Genomic DNA, 21,105 nt, shown 5'->3' on the forward strand with positions numbered 1-21,105 from the left:
GCTGTAGACCATCTTGATACAAAAGCACTTTTGACAGATCTTGCTCTGCTGGGCCTTCACCTTCGTAACAATGGTCCCACCCATACAGGTGGCCACACCTTGGACTTAATTTTTACTTCCCTCCCTAACGTTTATTGTCATCCCCCTAAATACATCTACTGGTCTGATCATAAAATGCTAGACTTTTCTTTTCTACATTTACCTGAACCTACTAATCACCCTATTACGCAGCCCATCAAACGCAGACCATGGCATAAAGTCACTCCTGCCAGTTTTACACAAGTCTGGAAGCAGCCAGTACTTTTAAACTCGGATGACATTGAGACATCCCTCTCCAAATTTAACTCTACACTGATGACAGCCATTAACACACTGGCTCCTCAGAAAATTATTAAACAGCCAACCATAGCTAAGAGTGAAACATGGTACACTGAGGCCCTCAAAGCAGAAAAGCAGGGGTGTAGGAAGTTGGAGAAACGTTGGAGACGGACACGTAAGGGGGAAGACAAGGACCGATATTTGGTAGCTATGACCACTTATTATAAAAACATTAAAAAAAGCGAGGAAAATCAGTCTCACCTCCCAAATTACAGAGGCAGGCAATTCTACCCGAGAGCTATTTAAAATCATACAGGCCTTCACTAACCCAGTAATTTGTGAGAGCCCGGATATTTTTACCCAAGATCTTTGCATTAAAATTTCCCAGTTTTTCGAAGATAAAATTAAGGGGATATATAAGAAAATCATGAAAGTCTCAGGTCCCTTGGAGACTGAGGCCTCTGAAATTCCCCCAACGGTGACCCTTGGGAATACCCTTCATGTAATTCCAGAAATAACTCTACAAGATTTGTACTTATTAGCAAAATGAAGACCGGCTCTCCCACTGATTTGATTCCTGCTAAAATGATTTCCCCCCTGACGGAATCTCTAGGCCCCACTATTCAAAAACTAATGAATCTCTCCTTTGCCGCAGGACAACTTCCACAACCCTGGAAAGAAGCGGTAGTGAACCCCATACGCAAAAACACCACCCTACCTTGGTCAGAGCTCTCCAACCTTCGCCCTATTTCCCTCCTCCCTTTTATTAGCAAACTGGCTGAGAAACACGTCAACACCATCATTTCCAGCTTTATCGAGGCGACAGGGGGCCTGGACCAATCACAATCTGGGTTCAGGCCCAACCACAGCACTGAATCGGCCCTCCTCTCGGTGACTGATAAGATCAAAATGTCACAGGATAGAGGGGGTTCCATGATTCTAGTGCTGTTGGACCTGCCTGCGGCCTTTGATACCGTGTCTCATAACATCCTCCTCAGCCGTTTGCAGGGAGTGGGGATTGGAGGCTTAGCATTATCCTGGCTGGAGAGCTTCCTTTCCGGGAGGTCGCAATCTATTAGCCTGGGCCCCTACCGTTCCACCTCGAAGGTGCTCACGAAGGGGGTGCCACAGGGCTCATGCCTTAGCCCTACATTGTTTAATGTATATGTGGCCCCCCTTGCTGAGATTGTGCAGAAGTATGGGTTCACACCGGTTTCCTACGCTGATGACACCCAGCTCCTCTACCCTTTCAGCTCCCTTGGTCCTAAAGTCAAGGAAAACTTTGCTGAGGGTATGAGTGCAGTGTCACATTGGATGGCCGCAAACTGCCTCCAATGTAACGTTGCAAAAACAGAGTTTATGCTCTTCGGCAAAGCAAATCTTCTTTGGTCTCCAGATTGGTGGCCGCTGGATCTGAGTCCAGTTCCAACATCAAAGCCACACGTTAAAAATCTAGGGGTAAAAATTGATCAAAAATTGACCCTTAAGGAACACACCAACCACATTGCAGGATTGTGCTTCCACACCATTGGCCTTCTAAGACGAGTCTTCCCGTATCTTCCTGACACCTATAGGAAGACACTCGTACAGGCCATGGTTACTAGCCGCCTGGACTACTGCAATGGCCTGCTGACGTTAGCAAATGCAGATGCAGTAGGCCGTTTGCAGGTAGTCCAGAATACTGGGGCTAGACTGGTCATGAGTGCACCGGCAAGGACTCCCTCTAAGCCCTTGTTGGATGAGCTGCATTGGCTCCCTATACGGCAGCGCATCAGCTTCAAGATATGCTGTACGGTCCACAAATGCTTATATGGGGATAGTCCTAAATACCTCTCTCAATCACTTGAGCTGTATCAACCCAGCCGGTCACTCCGCTCAAGTAACCAAGCTCTCCTAAAACCCCCTGCAACAAAAAAATCCAGACAGGGAGACCGAGCATTCTCCTCAGTTGGCCCTGCTTTATGGAATAAACTTCCAACAGATGTGAGAATGACCACCAACCATCTGTCCTTTAGAAAGGCATTAAAAACTCTCCTCTTCCAGGAAGCATCTCAGTCCCATTAATATATCTCATTGACTCTGTTAATGTTCTGGCTGTCAAAGCGCGGAGATACCCTTACGGGATTGAGTCCAGCGCGATATAAGAAATTAAAATAAAATAAGGGGCATATTATCAACACAGGCGATAAAATTATCGCTGCTTTTATCGGCAGAAAACTGCCGCAAAAGCGGCTTTAGCTGCAGTTTTCTGCCGCAAACGCGGCTTTAGCGGCCGTTTTCTGCCGATAAAAGCAGCGATAATTTTATCGCCTGTGTTGATAATATGCCCCTATGTTATTTACATTTCTTTGCTGTTTCAATCATTCCTTTTCTGTCACTTCTTCTTTTCTGCTTTCTGTTTTTTCTCTCTGTTATTCCACATGTTTTAACCTTAGTCACTATCATACATCTTGTTTTATTCCTATTTACTTTCGCTCACTGTTTTCTTAACACTTTCCCTCAGGATTGTTCTTTTAGTCCGGTTCTATCCCTACCTCTCATTCCACATCCTTTACTGTTTTTCTTCTTAATTTCAAAATTCACTCACATTCTCTAAGAAACTCTTGTTTATTATTCTTCTACTCTCCTTTTTTTCTTTCACTTCCTTATCTATTTTGTTTTTCACAATTATACCCTCTTCCATCTTTTTTTCGGTAAATAGATCTATTAAACAGTATCTCTGTGTTACTCCCTCTAGCTGTCTTTCTTTTAACATTACTCTCTGTTTCCTTTCCTTATACTTACTCTTCTTTTTTTTAAATACATTTTTATTCTGGTTCGCTTCCGGTTCGCGTACCGGACCGCGAACCGGGAAGCGAATCAAAAGAAATAGAGGTTGCCAGAGTGCTACACATTCTAGCAATTTTTTATAAAGGGGAGGTAGTTCTGACAAGAACTTTTTTTTAAATTATTTTTGTTGTTTTATATTTTTTTTATTATTTTTCTGAACATTTTTTTACTTTTTTGTATTTTTTGAACGATTTTATATTTTTTGGTTTTTTTTTGGGGGGGTGAAACGAAAATGATTCATTATAAAGGGCTCAACAGGAGCAACAACAAAAAAAGATAATTTATTTTCTGGGGCGTTTTGGACATTTGTGATTGTCGATAGCTGTGTTGATTAAATTTATGCTACTCTCCCTGTAGCAAATCAATTGGCCGCGAAAAATGCACACATGCTTCACATTCCCAAACTTCAGCTGGATATTTGGGACCGTCTCCCTCGCCTCTGGTCCCGTCACTGCCTCTTGATTTGATGTACTGGCCACAGGACGGGGGTTATCCTGCAGGTCACGTACCTGCGCAGCACTATAATTTATAGGGTGCCACCTATCCATATGGCGATGCATGGTGTAATTGCCATAGCTGTATTTCTTATCAGTCCCTCTGGACAGAACTTTTTTGCAGATAAGACAGGTAACATAGCGGGCATTTACTTTTTTTTGGCCCCGGGGATATTTGAAAAATTGCCAGATGTAATTTTCCTTGACATGGGACCTCCTAGGCTCTTCAGGCAAAAACTGCCTCTCTTGCTCTTCTTCCTCTTCTTCCTCTTATTCCTCCTCTTGCTGAAGGATAACCTGAGGAGGTGGTCCTCTCTTCCTAGGAGGTGGTGGTGGTGGGGGGGGGTGCACCAGCTGCAGCTACTACTGAAGCCATTTTTTAGTAAGCAAAATAGGTCTTCCTCTCACAAAGTTGAAAGTCAGAGTGAGAAAAAAGGTGGGGGCTTTCATCATTTTGGAAAAAAAAAATAGTTTTAAACCAATGAAAAGTGTTATTTTTAGGTCACATGACCTAGCCTTACATCGTTAGGAAACCAAAAGTGAAATGAACCAATGAAAAGTTTTATTAACAAGTCACATGACCTGTTACGCTTACGTTACGCGCTGCGCGCCGCGCCCCGGATCGCTTCCGGGGAGCTGCGCTTCGCGCCTCGGTTCGCGCTCCGAAGCACTTCCGGGTGCGCTACCGCGGCGCGTCATAAGACGCATTACGCGAGAACGCCATACGTCGCGCTTACGCGACGCGTCACAATGTTGTTTTCTAACGCGGCAGTTGCGCAAAGGGAACGTTTACCGGTTCGCAGACCGGGTCGCGGCACCAAATTGAGCTAACGGGAAGCTACCCGGTTCGCGGACCGTGAGCAAAACAAAAAAAATAAATAAAAAAAAATACATAAAAAAATTGTATTAAAAACATATAAAATATATTTTTTGATTTAAAGAAGAATACATTTTAAAGCTTTTGATATTTGCTATTAAAAAACCATTGAAATTCACTGAAAAAACCACAGGTTATAGACCATATATAGTTAGGAATTAGCATTTACAAAACCTTGAAAATTCACTGAAAAAACCATAGGTTATAGACCATATATAGTTAGGAATTAGCATTTACAAAACCTTATTTTACTCACACAAAACCATTGAAATTCGCATATATAGTTAGTTGTACTAACTATATATCGCGCACCCGCAATCCACTGCTGATCATGTCACATATTACATCATTTATGACATGGTCAGTGACATCACTGATGACATCACTGATGACATCTCAAATGACATCACTGATGACATCACTGATGACAATATCCAGTGACTGTATGTTTCTGTAAAGTTAAAATATGTCTTACATATTGAAGAATGAGTGGATGTATAAGTGTCTGGATGAAGGATTTAGTAGGTGCATGACTGACTGTATGAGTGAGTGATTAAATGTGTCTCACTGAGTGCATGGGTTAGTGACTAAACTGTCTTAATTTGTGCATCATTATGTCTGTTGTTCTGTAAACTGCTGCATGTGTTGATCAGTAGCTATATGAGTAACTATATGGGTTATTGATTGGTTGCCCAAGTATTTGTATGGGAGACTGAGTGTGTGTGTGGGTGGCTGGGAGGTGTATGACTCTGTGCATAGATGTGTGAGCAGTTGATTCACTAGATGTATGGGTTCAAAAGTGCATGTGGATACAGCTTTATGGGCGGTTGACTGTGTTCATGAGTGTATTGGTGAGTGAATGGATATCTCAGTGCTACATGTCAAAGTAAGTACATATGTAAAACACAGTACGTGTGAGAGTTGACATATATAAATAACTGTGCATAAGAGCCAGTGAATGTGTGAGTGGCTGTATGGATCATTGTGAACTTGTATCAGGGATTGTATAAGAGAGTAAATATGTGTTAGTATATGTTTGAATAAGTAAGGTGTGTATAACTGTATAGTTGAGGAAATGGAGGTGTGATTGATTCTTTGCATGACTGACTAGGTGTGTGAGTAACTCCATGGATGAGTGACAGTCTGTGAGTGTCTGTTTACACTGAGGCCCACATGCATCAAAGGCTGAGAATGCGATTTCTTATTTGCGATTTTTAAGGAATCGCAAATAAGAAATCGCAAAAGTCAATGCATCATTTTTTCTGCTATTTTTTTGCGAATCGCAAAAAATCGCAATTTTATGCGATTCGCGCATATTTCCTCATTTTGCGAATTCGCAAAATGCGAAAAACCCACAGATGATGAATTGAAACAGTCTGATTACAAGAAAGCAAAGGAAGGCAATCAAGTACACCTGAGAACTCCTTTGAATGTAGCTCAGGCAGTTGGTCTCAGAGCCTGTTGTGGAAGGTTTGCTGGTGCTGCAGTCTGTGCTTTTGACTGGGAAGGAGATGGAAAACCAAGAGGCAGAGGGGCCCTCCAGGAAAAGGAAAGTGAAATTTTCAGAAAAAGAGCTGGAAATCCTCATTGAAGAGGTGACTGACAGGCATGATCAACTGTTTGGCAAGTTGTCTCATAAGGTGCCTGATGCTATGAAAAGAAATGTGTGGCTAAATATACAGTCCAAGGTAAATGCAGTTGGTGTGGCACGCCGTGAAATCAGCAATTTACAGAAGAGGTGGTATGACTTGCGTAGTCGCGCTAAGGAGAAGATTGCGACTAGAGTGAAATCTGCAAACAAAACAGGAGGTGGGCCCCCCAAGGATATACCCACAACCCCTTTGGAAGACCTTGTTGAAGGGACACTTTTGACTGAAGCAGTTGTGGGTGTCATGAACATAGACACATCTGATCTTATCACTCCCTCTGAAGGTAAGTGGACATGTGTTTGTTTTGCTACAGTTTTGAGTAAATACATGGATTATTTTTGAGCTAGTCAAGACATGAGCAGGAAGTTTTTCACATCACCAAATGACAGGTCCATTATATTCACTGCTGTTCCTTGCCTCATGAAAGGGAGCTGAACATGCTTATAACAATGTATTATGGGTACTGTAGTTCCTGCTAGTTATTTGTTTGCCAAAAAACATTTGTTTATAAATTTAAAACACAGACTCAAAATATTTGAAAAAATTGAATGTTTATTTAGAAATTAACCATCAGTGTGAATAATTTTATTTTACTTTCATAACAAAACAGTCCCCACACTAAATATATGCTTCCACTTTCCTAACAGAATTGCTTCAAGAATTAATTGAACAAGACTTGAGAGATTTCAGTAACTTAGACACTCATGTAAATGAGGATGCCAATATACCAAGTACTTCCTGTGCAAATGTGACATTGAATGAAAGGCAAAGAGTACGCCAATTACTGCAAAGTGATTCAGAGGAGGAAAATAGTCCAACAAATCCAGTAACAAGACCAGACCCAACACCAACAGTCACCAATGCCAGGCCTAGTAGGCGAAGGAGGCAAAGTCAATATTATAGACGGCGTCCTAGAACCTCAAGCTTGTCCTTGATGGAGGAGGGTTCCACCTCTGGAAGTGTTGTTGAGGATAAAATATTAAAGATACAGCGCCTGCAAGGCAAAGATATTAGAATTATGAAAGGCAAAATTGTACATATGTGTAAAGAAGTTACAGGCATTCACAGCACTATGAATAAGATGGCAGAGGAATTTAAACATAGCCATGAGGCTTCTTTGGAAAAACTGGACAGTATTGCAAAATCTTTAGAATCAATGTGCACAGTCATGAAAATGCAACATAAGCAAAGTGTAAATAGGCACCTTAGACAAATGACCAGCTTTCATGGTCAGAACAGACTGTTGTCACGAATTTCAAGTAGTGCTTCCCTGATGTGCAAACAAAATGTAAACATACATGAAAAAATAAATGATGTCTTTGTTGAGATTTCAAGGGGAATGGTGAGAGAGATTGACTTAGAGCAGGCTTCAAACAGTGGTAACACACCTGAAATTTCATTATCAAAGGAAGACTGTGCTGGGGTTGGTAAAACTGTAAAATCACCAGATGGGACCATTGCTGGAACTAGACGGAGTAATAGAATTGTAAAAGAAGGGTGTCAAATGTTGTTGGGTAAAGGAAAAAAAGGTTCAAAGGCTTTGGGTGTGCGTGGGCGTAAAAAATAATATGAAAGCTACTTATTTTGCAATGCAGGTCTTCCAGACAAATGTGTTTTATTTGTTAATTTACTGATTGAAAGTTAATCTTCTTTGACACAGGTCTTGCCCATTTCTGGCTAGATTATTGACAATAAATTAAAAAACACCTCACTTGCTTTTGGATAGTTGAAGCATAATCACTTTATGTATGATAAAATACAAATAAAGCCTGATACCTTTCTCAGAAATAATTCTGTGTAATTTCAGCTCTTCTTATCCGTCCTTCTGCTGCTTCTGGTCCATGTTGTCTTGCTGGGGGTTGCTGTGGTTCATTTTCATTTGGTGGTAAAATGTCTTCTGCTTCCAAATTTATGCCTCGCTCAGTTGCCATGTTGTGTAGCATAGCGCAGACTGCAACAATTTTACAGCATGTTTTTGGATTATACTGCAAACTACCACCAGTCTTATGCAGTATGCGAAACCTTGATTTCAGTACCCCAAAAGTTCTCTCAATGACATTGCGAGTGGATTTGTGAGATTGGTTGTAATGCTGTTCCTTTCTAGTTGCTGGGTTTAGGTATGGAGTCAATATGTATGACCTAACACCATAGGCACTGTCACCTTTTAGAGAAAGAAATGGACAATTACTTTAGATATGTACTACTTCCTAATTTGGCTAAATGTAAATGTTGTACCAAAAAATAATTAAATACATATTTACCTAGCAAATAACCATCACCAAACTGTCCAGCTAGAAGTCTTGCATGTATTGCACTATGTCTAAATATGTAAGAATTATGGGCACTGCCAGGGTAACTAGCCACTATGTCAGTTATGATGGTCTTAGAGTTACATATCACTTGAATATTCAGTGAATGAAAACTTTTCCTATTACGATATATGTACTCATTTTCTGAGGGAGGACAAATAGGTACATGAGTCCCATCCACACATCCAATCACATGTGGAAATTGAGCCATACTATAAAAATCAACTTTAGTTTTCTGTAAATCATGTTGTGAAGTTGGAAACTTTATGTAATTACTAATTCTAAGTAACATTGCATCCAAAAAAGAATTAAAAAATCTAGACAGCGAGCTCTGGGATAAACCACCAGCAATAGCTATCACCCCCTGAAAAGAACCAGACGCTAACAGGTGTAGACAACACAGGACTTGAACATGAGTAGGGATAGCATTTGTCCTGCGAGTCTCCCTTTGCAACATGGGATCCAAATCATTGATTAAATCAATTATTAAGTTACCAGTAAGCCGGTACCTATCATAAATCTGATCTTCAGTTTGACCAAGCAAGGTGATCCTAACTCTAAAAATTCTCTCTTCTATCTGCCTTCCCCTCAAACCTGCAGCTAATCTCAATCTGTGGTGGCGCGCCAGGAAGAAAAGTGCTGCCATTGTGCAAGGCTCCTGTTTGCTCTCTGAAAAACAGCAACAGTGGAATCAGCAAAACCCTGCCTTATATAGTGGAGCTGGCAATCAGCAAGGCCTTCACATCATCTGGTCTGCAGTAAAATACAGTGCAGGCTGATATGGGAGTCCTAAATTATCAAACAATATTATGTGGAAAAACAACATCTTTGAAAATGATAACAACACACTTACAGAAATAAAAATGATTTCTCTAACATCAACAAAAATCCAAATATGAATGTGTCCAGCATGCACCGACATACATTTAAATATTCACACATATGTGTGCAAATGATGATTTCTTTGGGGAAAACAACATTTGTCATATAACTTTAACAAAAGGTCAGAGGTCGCAATAGATCAGCCCATGATATGACATGTGACATCATTTACTCGACTGGGAAATGCAATCTGTCACTTTGAATTGCTTTCACAACTTCCCTAACGCCCACGGCACAAGATTGCCTATGGCAGCGAAAAAATAACACCATGTCAGAGTTGTTCTTATTTTAGGAAATGCTAAATGCGATTACTACAGCATTCGCATCTTCCAAACTGTGATGCATAGGGACTTTTCCTAAACAGAAACGAATCGCATCCATTGCGATTCATTTTAGAACTCGCACTTTTAAATACGAATTCTTAATTACCGAAAAAGCCAAAAATAAATGATGCATCTCAGTCTAGTAGATTGCATTCGCAAACGGACGATTTCTAAGAAAAATACCGATTGCGAATGCAATCTACTATGATGCATGTGGGCCAGAGTGTATCTAAGGTTATATTAGAGTCTGAAGAGGTTCATCGTATTATCACATGAATGATGTAATCAGTGATGTGATCAGTAATGTCAACTGAGATGTCATCAGTGATGTCATCAGTGATGTCATTTGAGATGTCATCAGTGATGTCATCAGTGATGTCACTGACCATGTCATGAATGATGTAATATGTGACATGATCAGCAGTGGATTACGGGTGCGCGATATATAGTTAGTACAACTAACTATATATGCGAATTTCAATGGTTTTGTGTGAGTAAAATAAGGTTTTGTAAATGCTAATTCCTAACTATATATGGTCTATAACCTATGGTTTTTTCAGTGAATTTTCAAGGTTTTGTAAATGCTAATTCCTAATTATGGGGCCGATTACGATTGCGGATTTCCCGCATCCACCGGGCCGGCGGAAGCCACCGCTGGCCCGGAGGATGCAGGAAATCCGCCGGGGAGCCTTGCAAGACCCACCGCCATATTAGGATGGCTGGTGGGTCTTACTATCTGTCCGCCGCTAATCCGCCGCGGGCGGATTCCGCCCGCGGCGGTAAAGCATTAACATGGCTGGCGGTGTCTATCAGACACCGCCAGCCATATTAGGATGACTGCGGAAAGATGCCTTTACACGGCGGCATTTCCGCCGTGTAAAGGCATACGGATTTGTGTTTGGGGGCCCGTTGCAGCCCCCAGGGTTGAAGGGGGGTGGGGGGTGCACATGGGGGGTACCTATGGTACCCCCCTGCATTTGCCTGCACAAAGCGGCAGGCACCGCGAGGTGCCTGCCGCTTTGTGCATGCAAATGCACAACTTACTTTTTTATCATTGCGGCCGGTGCTGCTTCAAGCAGCACCCGCCGCAATGATAAAAATACAGGATGTGACCGCCAGGGTGGCGGTCACATCCTAATTTGCACGGAGGGACCGCCGCTGCCCCTGCGGACGGTCCCTCCTTCTCTATGGTGGCGGACGGACTCAGGTCCGTCCGCCATCATAATCGGCCCGTAATATGGTCTATAACCTATGGTTTTTTCAGTGAATATATATATATATATATATATATATATTTACGCTCCAAGTTCCATAGTTCGTTGGGAAGCACTCTCGGGCGGGTGTGGAGATGCGGCTTGTGGAACCGCCTAAAATTGTAGCTCCTTCCCCCTCCTCCAAGGAAAAGTCCACACTCTTTGGGACGCTTGACACTGCTTTATTTTTGTGCAAACGACAAACAACAAACGCATTTCAGCCTCAGCCTTCCTCGGTGTTAGCGTCACACCGGAGCCGGCATGTTTAAATTCATTTTGGCGAGTGTTTTCACATTAGAGAAGGGACTGGCGCATTCTCACAAATGTAAGCGCAATTTTGTAACATGCAACTTGGATACATATTTACAAATTTACAAATTAACATTATATACACGTTTCATTCGATTAAGTGCTGGACTATTTATTATATATAGCCCACTACAACAGTTATTGTAGCTACCTTTTAACGTGTTTTATGTACTGTGTACTGAATTTTAGCCGTGGATCGGCAATTGTCCCTTCAATGCTCGCATTCTTGAGGCAATAAAGATTATATATTCAAATCATAGATTTCTTCGGTGTTTCACAGAAAATACACACACTTCCGTCACAAATTCATTAGTTAAAGGGGGGCCCACCTTATGACACACTTGATGTTTTCATATATATACATAAACATAATTTTAAGCCTATTTACATTATACACATGTTATATACACTTCTAATCTTGCCGTGTATCGGCAATGGCCCCCTTCCGTGACCTCCAACGTTGAATCCGTGTGTGACGCTAACACCGAGGAAGGCTGAGGCTGAAACGCGTTTGTTGTTTGTCGCTTGCACAAAAATAAAGCAGTGTCAAGCATCCCAAAGAGTGCGGACTTTTCCTTGGAGGAGGGGGAAGGAGCTACAAAATATATATATTATATATATATATATATATATATATATATATATATATATATATATATATATATATATATATATATATATATATATATATATATATATTTATTTATATATATTTGGGGAGAGTAGTTGGCCTAATGGCTATGGCGGTCGACCTCTAATCTGGGGAACCGGATTCGAGTCTCGGCAATAACGTAAAACATCCTGTGATTCTGGGCAAATCACTTGATCTCCCCGTGCTCAACAAAAATGAGTGTGTCCTCATGGAACACAACTGGTGCTATTTAAAGTGATCTGATACCCGATACCGGGTCAAGCGCGTGCTATATAAAACTCTGTAAAAATAAAATAAAAAATAAAATCTGCAGGGGCGCAGGTAATACTTCTCCTTTACCTCCCTTGATGAATATCAATTTTTTACTGTGAAATGACTTTGTCACCAAGATCCAAGATATTCCCTGGCAGCCACATTATCTTCTGGTCACATTAGATGTAGTTGTACTGTATACATGCATTAATCACAGCCAGGGCATAGAAGCGTGGAGATACGTCTTCAGAGACAAACCTCTGAATCGCTATGACCATTCCAACATGCTAATTGAAATACTGTTTTTATGTTTCCATAATAATTTCTTTTTTTTTAATGACACTTGGTTTCGCCAACTCACAGATACTGTGATGGGAAGTTGCTTTGCACCGAGCTATGCAGGGAGCTTCATGGGCTGATGGGAAGCAACTCGAGTGTGGATTGAGGATAATGAGAGATGGAAGAAGCAGATTCAATTTTTGATGAGATATTTAGATGATTTGTTTGTTGTCTGGGAGGGTCCTAGAAAAAATATTGATGAATTCCTTATGTATATCTCAACCAATAATTTGAATCTCTCTTTCATATATAAGATCCATGCCACTGAGATAAAAAAAAATGATGGGAGAGTATAGATATTGGAAAACAGGATCACTACCAGCCTGCATTGGAAAGAAACCACAAGCAACAGCATTTTGCATGCTGGCAGTCAACACCCATGTAATCTCAAATGGAGTATACCATATGGGGAAGTATTGAGAGGCCAAACGGTAGCTCGGAGGAGGGTTACAATGAGGAAAGGGACAGGATGTTTGATAGGATTCAGGGCAGGGGATAACCTAGGAAAGTACTTGAGACAGCTAGGTTAAAAGCAGAGAGCATGACACAAGAATCACTCCTGACAAAAAAACAGGGTATAAAAGACGACAATGTGGTGCGACTGAATAAAACATTTAATAGTGAAAGCCAATCAGGCAAAAGAGAATTATCACCAAACATTGACATTTGAGTGAACCTGTCATTGGCAAGGAAATTCCACCGTAACCACAAATCACCTACTGTAAATCGAAATCATTGCAAGATGCTTTAGTCCATAGTCACTTCAGCACACAGAACAGGAGGGAAGGTTGGTTACAAGAGCAGTATGGCTTTTTCAAATGCGGAAAAATCAAAGCTTTTAAGAATAGCAAGAATGTGAGAACATATCAGATTGCCACAGGCAGGGAACAGAAGATCAAGAAATATATTACACGCAGCAGTGATTTCTGTATTTATGTTCGGATGTGTCCTTGTGGACTTAGGTATATGGGGAGTACCATAGGTCCAGTAAAAAAGAGGGTGTTGGAACCCTACCAGGCCATAAAAAATCTTGATACAGCATATCCTGTTGACAGACAGTGGGCCCTAAAATATGGTCAGGGTGCTGCTCTTCTTGTGTTTTTTGGCAATTACAGGATTAAAAGGAGTGCCAGACGGGGGCAACAGGCAGAGGCAGCTAAGATAGAAAGAGTCTGAAATTATGATCTTGCTCGGCAGAAAGTGCCCAGGAGGACTTTATGAGACCGAAGAACTGCACATCCATATAGGCTATTGGGGAAGTACCCTATTTTTATTAATACAGATCAATAGGCCAGGAATCAATCCACGAACATAGCTTAGTTGACTTTGATTAAATGTGGTTATTATGTTTTTGTTTCATAGCCTCCTTTCTCTCCTCTCCCCTCTTTCTGCCTCGCCCTCCAGCTTCCAGTGTCCCCTAAAGACAATACTAATAAGAGAAATTGAAAATTCTGGACTCAGTGTATAGTGAAATGAAATATTGTGCGATTTCGGATTATTGTGTATTCATGATTTTTTGTTTTTATTTTTTCACATGGTACATCATGTATTCAGGTGGAGTTTGGTGTTATTAATTCATGTAGGTGGGACATCTTTCTCTATTCAGTTTTATACCTTTCTCTGTTCGATGGAATGTCGTTTTGAGATATTAATGGGATAACGAGAAGTATCAGATATCCTGGCTCATTTATTTTCTCCTTCCTTCAAAGTTCAAATGTGTCTTTTAGCTATGGAGCTATTATTACACGTGTTTTTTGTATAGACATGAACTAACAAATTTGATGTTAGGATGTACTGTTCTCTTTTAGCCACTTGGATGTTAGTTGTCATATATTTAGCAGTCTGCGCATGAAACGAATCTGCTACATTAGCAGAATTTTTTGAGAGATAATATATATATTAGCGTGATGTATATCAACCGCTGGGCTATTATCAATTGTGCCTGTTTGCAGTCTGCATATCATATGCTTCATTCTAGCACATGATTGTCTAGCACTGGCTAAAATCATGAAATAACATGCTTATTATGTATACGCTTTCATTATTATTGATTTGAGAACGTGGTCATGTATTGTTAAGTACAAGCCATTACTGACTGAGCTAGTGCATAAGTTGCATTTTCTCCCACCGTTCACTTTAAGTATTTTTTCTGTCTTTATCACTAAAATGTACTTTTGAAGGGAGATTGAGGAGCAAAAACATGTTGTGTCCAGCCAAGGATTGACAAGCCCTCTTTAAACTGGCTATTGTGAGGGTGTCTCGACACCAACAGTCCAAACATTAAACTACATTTTTTTATGTCCAACCGGTGCCTTTTTTAAATGCTAGTTTTTTTAAAACAGCTAAACGGGTTTACACCAAATCACAAAAAGCATGTTTCCTCAGTAACATTCAAGCTAAATGTGGTGTGATTCCTGTACCAGAAAGAAAAGTTTTCCAATGGGAATTAACAAGGCAAATTACACTTTTGGGCACACACCCTTTATCTTGGTCCCTGCTCGATGGAGCATAAAATAGGTTTTCATGACTGGAGAACTGTTTTGCTTGAAATTTTAGTGCAGGTTCATTAAGGGCGTCAAAGTTATCAGCGAAACAGACACCCTCCCGATGGAATCTTTGGCCTAACTATAAATACAGAGTGGGAACTACCACCATATAATATATATACCTTTGTGAGTTGTAAAGGGAGGTGAAACACTCCTAATACAAAGGAAGGAAAACTTATCTACGATGTAATGACTGCAGATATACTTAACGTGACGTAATGAATCCCAATGTAAGGAGGCCTACATCGTTTATTAAATTTGATGAAACCTGTCCTCTCCAAATCAGGGTAAATCTCCCTTATCTTAAGATGCTTCTGTTATATTTTTAGTTACGTAATGATTCTACCTAAAATGTATAATGATTCTACCTAAAATGTATACATCCGATTATTTCAGTCGAAAACGCCAAATGATTTGTACTGATATTACCGATATGTTTGTACACTCTTTGCTACTGATATTTTAAACTGCATTTTCATGCACGGGTAATGACCAATGTTTCCTCTCGTCTTGTGACTAACGGCCTGATTCATCAACGGGCCGTTTTGCGAGCCCCTAATAGCGATTCATAGCGAATCGCTATTGAGGACTCGCAAAACGGTATTCATGTAGGAATCGCTAAATAAATAGCGATTCCTACACATTCCTTATTTGCGAGTAACAATTTGCTACTCGCAAATAAGGAATAACTCCCCATTCATTCCTATGGGCCAAAAGGCCCATAGGAATGAATGGGGAGTATCCCTTATTTGTGAGTAGCAATTTGCTACTCGCAAATAAGATAGCGATTTTAAGGGTGCCAGGGGTGTCCAAAGGACACCCTGTAGCACCCCTTAAATGCACATTTGAACAGGTGTTGCGCACACACATGTCCAAAGGACATGTGTGTGTGTAACATGCAAAAGAAAAAAATGCACTAAAGTGCTTTTTACACTATTTTCGCAATTTACCACCAAGTCAGACTTGGTGGTAAATTGAGACCAAATATTGCGATTTCGCTATTTCTAATTGGTTGATGAATTGCATTTAAGGAATCTCTATTAGAGATTCCTTAAATCCAATTCCTCGCAAATATGCGATTTCGGTAATAGTGATTTTTGCATTTGGGATGATGAATCCCAAATGCAAAAATCGCACTCGCAAAGGGCCAGATTCTCAGAATCTGGCCCTTTGCGAGCGCAAATCAGCTTGATGAATCAGGCTGTAAAATACTCTCAGTTAAAGGATAATACATAAGCAAAAGAATCATAACCTGGAAAATAAATGAAAACCTCAGTGATTTGAACTCTGCCATTCAACCCTTAATTCTGCGTTGTAAGATGTAATGTATACCTTGCTTTATGCATGCCATTTGACTTCTGCACTCATAATGAGGATCAGTGAGATAGTTGTTACTATTCTCCAAAAGCTTCTTACAAATGGTGCTCATACCTAACAAACAGAAAACTTTGAGGTATGGCAAAAGCCTCTCTATATGGAGGAAGAATGGCTTACCAGATTTAGGGTATGAAGCGATGACAAGGTCATCTTGGTAGACTTGGAACTGATCGACCCTCTCCCAGTTGTCTGCAAACGCATTGATCACGGGTAAACCACGAACTACCCTCAAATCTTTACGGCTGTACTCTTCAGGAATATCCATTCTAAGGGAAAAGAAGGTAATCTTTCAATGAAAGTTAAACAGCGATGACATTCAAGGCGTCATTGAAAATATCAGAATCCTTTTTTATTCAGATGGAGCCACGGCTGAAAACAACAATGAAGTAGAGAATCAAGGGAAGAAAATAGCAGCCGAAGGTCACACAACTGTTGGAAAGTTCCAACAATAACTAGTGTGAATACATCTTAAACTAACTTAGCACCATCTACACATATCCACCCATCAACAGTCTTGTGTTAAAGGTACGTGTGCAAGATTTGACCTCTGTGAAGGGCAATGTGCTCATGCATCCAATTCATACTCTCGACAGTCATCCCAGACAACTATGGCCTCACCTACTCATAGTCAAGATGAAAGAAAGCATTCCAACCCTACTTTCAAGCCATGTACATGCCATAACAGAAATACACTCTTGAAAACTTTGCACCTTGGGAAAATAGTTAGTAAAATGATATGGTAGTTAATCTGTTTCATATAGCTCGTCCTTTCCTATTTTATGTTTATTTCCTTTTGTCAGCAACATTTTATGCCCACATTTTATAATGCAAGCCAGTGGATGCTGGTGGGATTTGAAAGTGGTGGGGCATAAGGGCAATAAAAAGGTTATGGAATTTGAAATTGGTGAGGAGTAAGACCAATAAAAATGTTTGGGAATTTGAAAGTGGTAGGGCGTAAGACCAATTAACAAATACCAGCTTGAATGATTTTTACCAACCTGATGCTGTAATACTGTGCCTGGAGTGGGAAAAGGATTTTGTCTTTTACAGCTCAGCATGGATGGCACTAGCTAATCCAGTGGTTAAAGATTTTGCTGTAGAAATGGCGAAAGACTTTGGTCATTACTACGAGGTTGGCGGTCTGTGGACCAACATAACCCACGGTCAGACCATTTCGACCTAGGCGGTCTGATGGCCATATTGTTAAATGGGTGGATTGAGTTTGCAAAGACCGTTTTCGAACCACAGACACTGACAAAACAAGAATTCAGGAAGGTCTAGGGGAAAATTTTAAGACATGCAAGGTGTATTTCCCCTAAAATTACTAGTCAATCACGAAACACCTCGGGTCTAGGACAGAGATCAAAAAGTGAGAAAGGTGAAAGACAAACCAAGTGTAACGCTAAGACAACAGCCTCCTAGGTCAGAGAAGAATACCTCTTTTGCCAGAATCCATCATTCACAGAGATTGACTTATCATCATTTGGATCCGGCCTTCTCTTGTGCGGCAACCCTGTCTAGACACTTAACTGGGATATCCTAAAGGATGGCAGACTAGGTTGCCGCACAAGAGAAGGCCGGATCCAAATGATAAGTCACTCTCTGTGAATGATGGGTTCTGGCAAAAGAGGTATTCTTCTCTGACCTAGGAGGCTGTTGTCTTAGCGTTTCACTCGGTTTGTCTTTCACCTTTCTCACTTTTTGATCTCTGTCCTAGACCCGAGGTATTTAGTGAACCACAGACATTGCCAGCCAACCTCCACCACTGCGGTCAGGGAAAAGGAGTTGCCATTGAGCTGTACTGAGGAATTTTACCACCATCCATATTATGAGTTGTCTTTCCAAGACACTGACCACGGCGTTGGCACTGCTAGCTTCAAGTCGGCAGAAAGAAAGGAATTGGGGTTCATATTCACCCCTTTCCTGTTCTTCCCATTTGCATTCGACATGGATTCCTTTCTTCAGGTCACCCCTTCACAGAAGCATTTTCACTTCTAGGAAACCAACTCCGTTTGCAGCAAAATACAGGTGATTTATTTTTAAACCATATACCCATTGCAAAGACTGGCCACATATGTGTCAGACTCCGGCAATAGTTGTGTGGTATTTTTCTAAGTGTATCATGCATAAGTGTGCATTCGACACATATGTAGTCACAATGCTCACGCAGCCATCAATACACATGGAAAAGTACTCACCACCTCCGCAAGAGTCCAGCAGCCACATCTCCAGCCACATGGTAAACTCGTAATACAGCGCTCTGAAGACCACCAGAGCTGCTGTCTCCTAGCAGTCGTGGATGCGGTGTTTGAACGGTCAGACCGCAAAACATGTAATCAGGCCTTTTTTTTGCCTTTCTAGCTCAGCTTCGATGGCCCTGTGCTAATCCTATCATTAAAAACTTTGATAGAAAAACAGACATTTGAGGTAAATAGATAAAGAATGTCGCTGGTGATGTAGGTGACTCTATATAAGAGCTGCTCTCTACCTACACTTGAGAACTATCCAGTGTTATCGTCTTCCAATTTGCATAATGTTTGTGCCACATTAAGCCTGAAAAGACATTGTTTTGAGATATATATATATATATATATATTCCACAAGTTGTTGCTCCCAGTGGACAAACGTGCACCTCCAGTATTCCGCAACAAAGAGCCGACCCAAAAGGTGCTGGTGCAAAGTAAAGTTTATTCCTGAAAAGCCAGCGCTGCCGCCATGACGCGTTTCGCCTCCAGGGAGGCTTGATCACATGACAAACCACACATGCTTTGTAAATCTATTTAAAGTGACAGTGCAATAGGTTAACACATAGGCATGGACGAAATACTATACAGTAGAAGCGCCGCTAATGTGCAAAATAGTCAAAGAATGCCTACAATGAAGCAAAAATATAAATGACAAAAGCACAATCCATAAAATCCTGTAAAGCAGATTTCATAGAAAAAGAGCATATTTACAGGGCAAAGCAACATGACAAAAACCCAAACGAAGTATTTACATGACAGTTAATATTATCTATGTACAACCGGTGTTTTTTTCATGATCATGTAAAGCCCCTTAAAAAAAACAGCTCATAAATAAATTTTAGCAGCGTCTGTCCAATGCCTTATGGAACTAGATCTCAGAAGTAAGGCCCAAGTGGGCAAGTCACATCAAAAAGACTTAATAGTCTAGAAAGTGCAAGAAACAATTAGTACAAATATATCAATAAAGTGCAAACAGATTAAAAATTCTCAAATGTTAAAAACATGTGCCACAGTATCCCAAATTGTAAGGAAATCAATTCATCATTAAATACAGTTATGCAATATGGGAAAAATAGTATATCAAGATCAATGAAAATTACTGCATCCGGACAGGTCTTATCAGTGGGAAACTCCAAATTCCTAAAGGCAGGTGTAAAGATCCTCTCTATCATTGAGGCCATTAGGGTTCTTGGTGTTGAGCTCCAAGATGTATCTCGTCTCAAGGAGGCGGAGTTTGGCCTCACGGTCACCTCCCCTCCTAGAGGGATCAACACAGTCAATTAGGAAAAATTGGAGTTTGTCAGGGATACCAAGATGTTTCTCCTGAAAGTGCCTGGCAACCGGATAGTTCTGGTCATGCCCCGTTATTGCCCGTATGTGTTGAAGTATGCGCTTGTGAGCGGGCAGCTTGGTGCTGCCCACGTATTGAAGCCCACAAGGGCATTCCAGCACATAGATGGCAAACTCAGTTTTACAATTGAGCCATTTGGAGATGGCAGTCGGATGTTGTTGAAAGGGGCTTTGGAAATGGGTTCTGCTAGTACCCTGTCGGCAGGCTTTGCATTGAGGGCATGTCTTAAAGCCCTTCTTCAATGCCCCCCAGGGAGTAGAGATCTTAGGCTCTAAGGTGTTACTAACCAAGGATTTGGACATGGAGGGGGATTTCCTAAAGGTCAAGATGGGTTTGGTGCCTATTTTGTGACCAATTACTGGGTCACTGCGGACCAAGTTCCAATTCTTGTTTACGATTTTGCGTAAAGCCCCATGTTGACGGTTAAATGCTAGAATGAGTCGTGGAGAACTCATTTGCCCCTTTTCTGGTGTTGAATCCACCATGTTGATTTTTTTGGATTTGGGGATTAATGCCTCTTGCCTGCTTAATGAGTTAGAGCGTCTGATCGCTTTCATGATAATTTCTGAGGAATAACCCCTGTCAAGGAAACGTCCTTTACATGCCTCCTGTGCAATCGCACATTCGGCATCCGTGCTGCAAATCCGCCGGATCCGGAGCATCTCCCCAAAAGGAATGCTTCGAATCAAATGGGCAGGATGTTGGCTGTTAGAATGCAGTATGGTATTGCCAGCACTGGGCTTCCGATAGAGCCGTGTACTCAGGGTGGAATCCTTCACAAATACTTCCACATCCAAAAAACAAATCAATTCAGAACTTAAATTGGCAGTAAAGTTGAGATTAACATTGTTCACATTGATCAAATTAACAAAGGCCCTAGCACTGTCCTGGTTGCCTCTCCAAATATTAAAAACATCGTCAATGTAACGTAAGTATAAAGCAATGTTGTTACACATGAACTCATGGTGCTGGGTGGCAAGGACCTGCTCCTCCCACAGCCCAACGTGTAAACACGCGTAGCTGGGTGAGAAGCAGGCCCCCATCGCCACACCCCTTATCTGATGATATATTACGCCATTGAAAATGAAAAAGTTCTGTT

The 21,105-nt window shown here is 41.0% G+C and overlaps 1 protein-coding gene across 2 annotated transcripts in view; it reads right to left on the reverse strand.

Annotated features, from left to right (window-relative positions):
• LOC144826529 (sulfotransferase 1B1-like) overlaps positions 1 to 21,105 on the reverse strand; it is a 571,666-nt gene that overhangs the window by 459,522 nt on the left and 91,039 nt on the right. For both annotated transcript variants that reach the window (XM_078684956.1, XM_078684955.1), the window contains exon 2: positions 16,527 to 16,675. In XM_078684956.1, the coding sequence (XP_078541082.1) occupies positions 16,527 to 16,674 (148 nt within the window). In that variant the 5' untranslated portion in view covers position 16,675. The remainder of the gene's footprint in view (positions 1 to 16,526; positions 16,676 to 21,105) is intronic.

Source organism: Lissotriton helveticus, chromosome 3_2 (assembly GCF_964261635.1).
Source record: "Lissotriton helveticus chromosome 3_2, aLisHel1.1, whole genome shotgun sequence".
Lineage (NCBI taxonomy): Eukaryota > Metazoa > Chordata > Amphibia > Caudata > Salamandridae > Lissotriton > Lissotriton helveticus.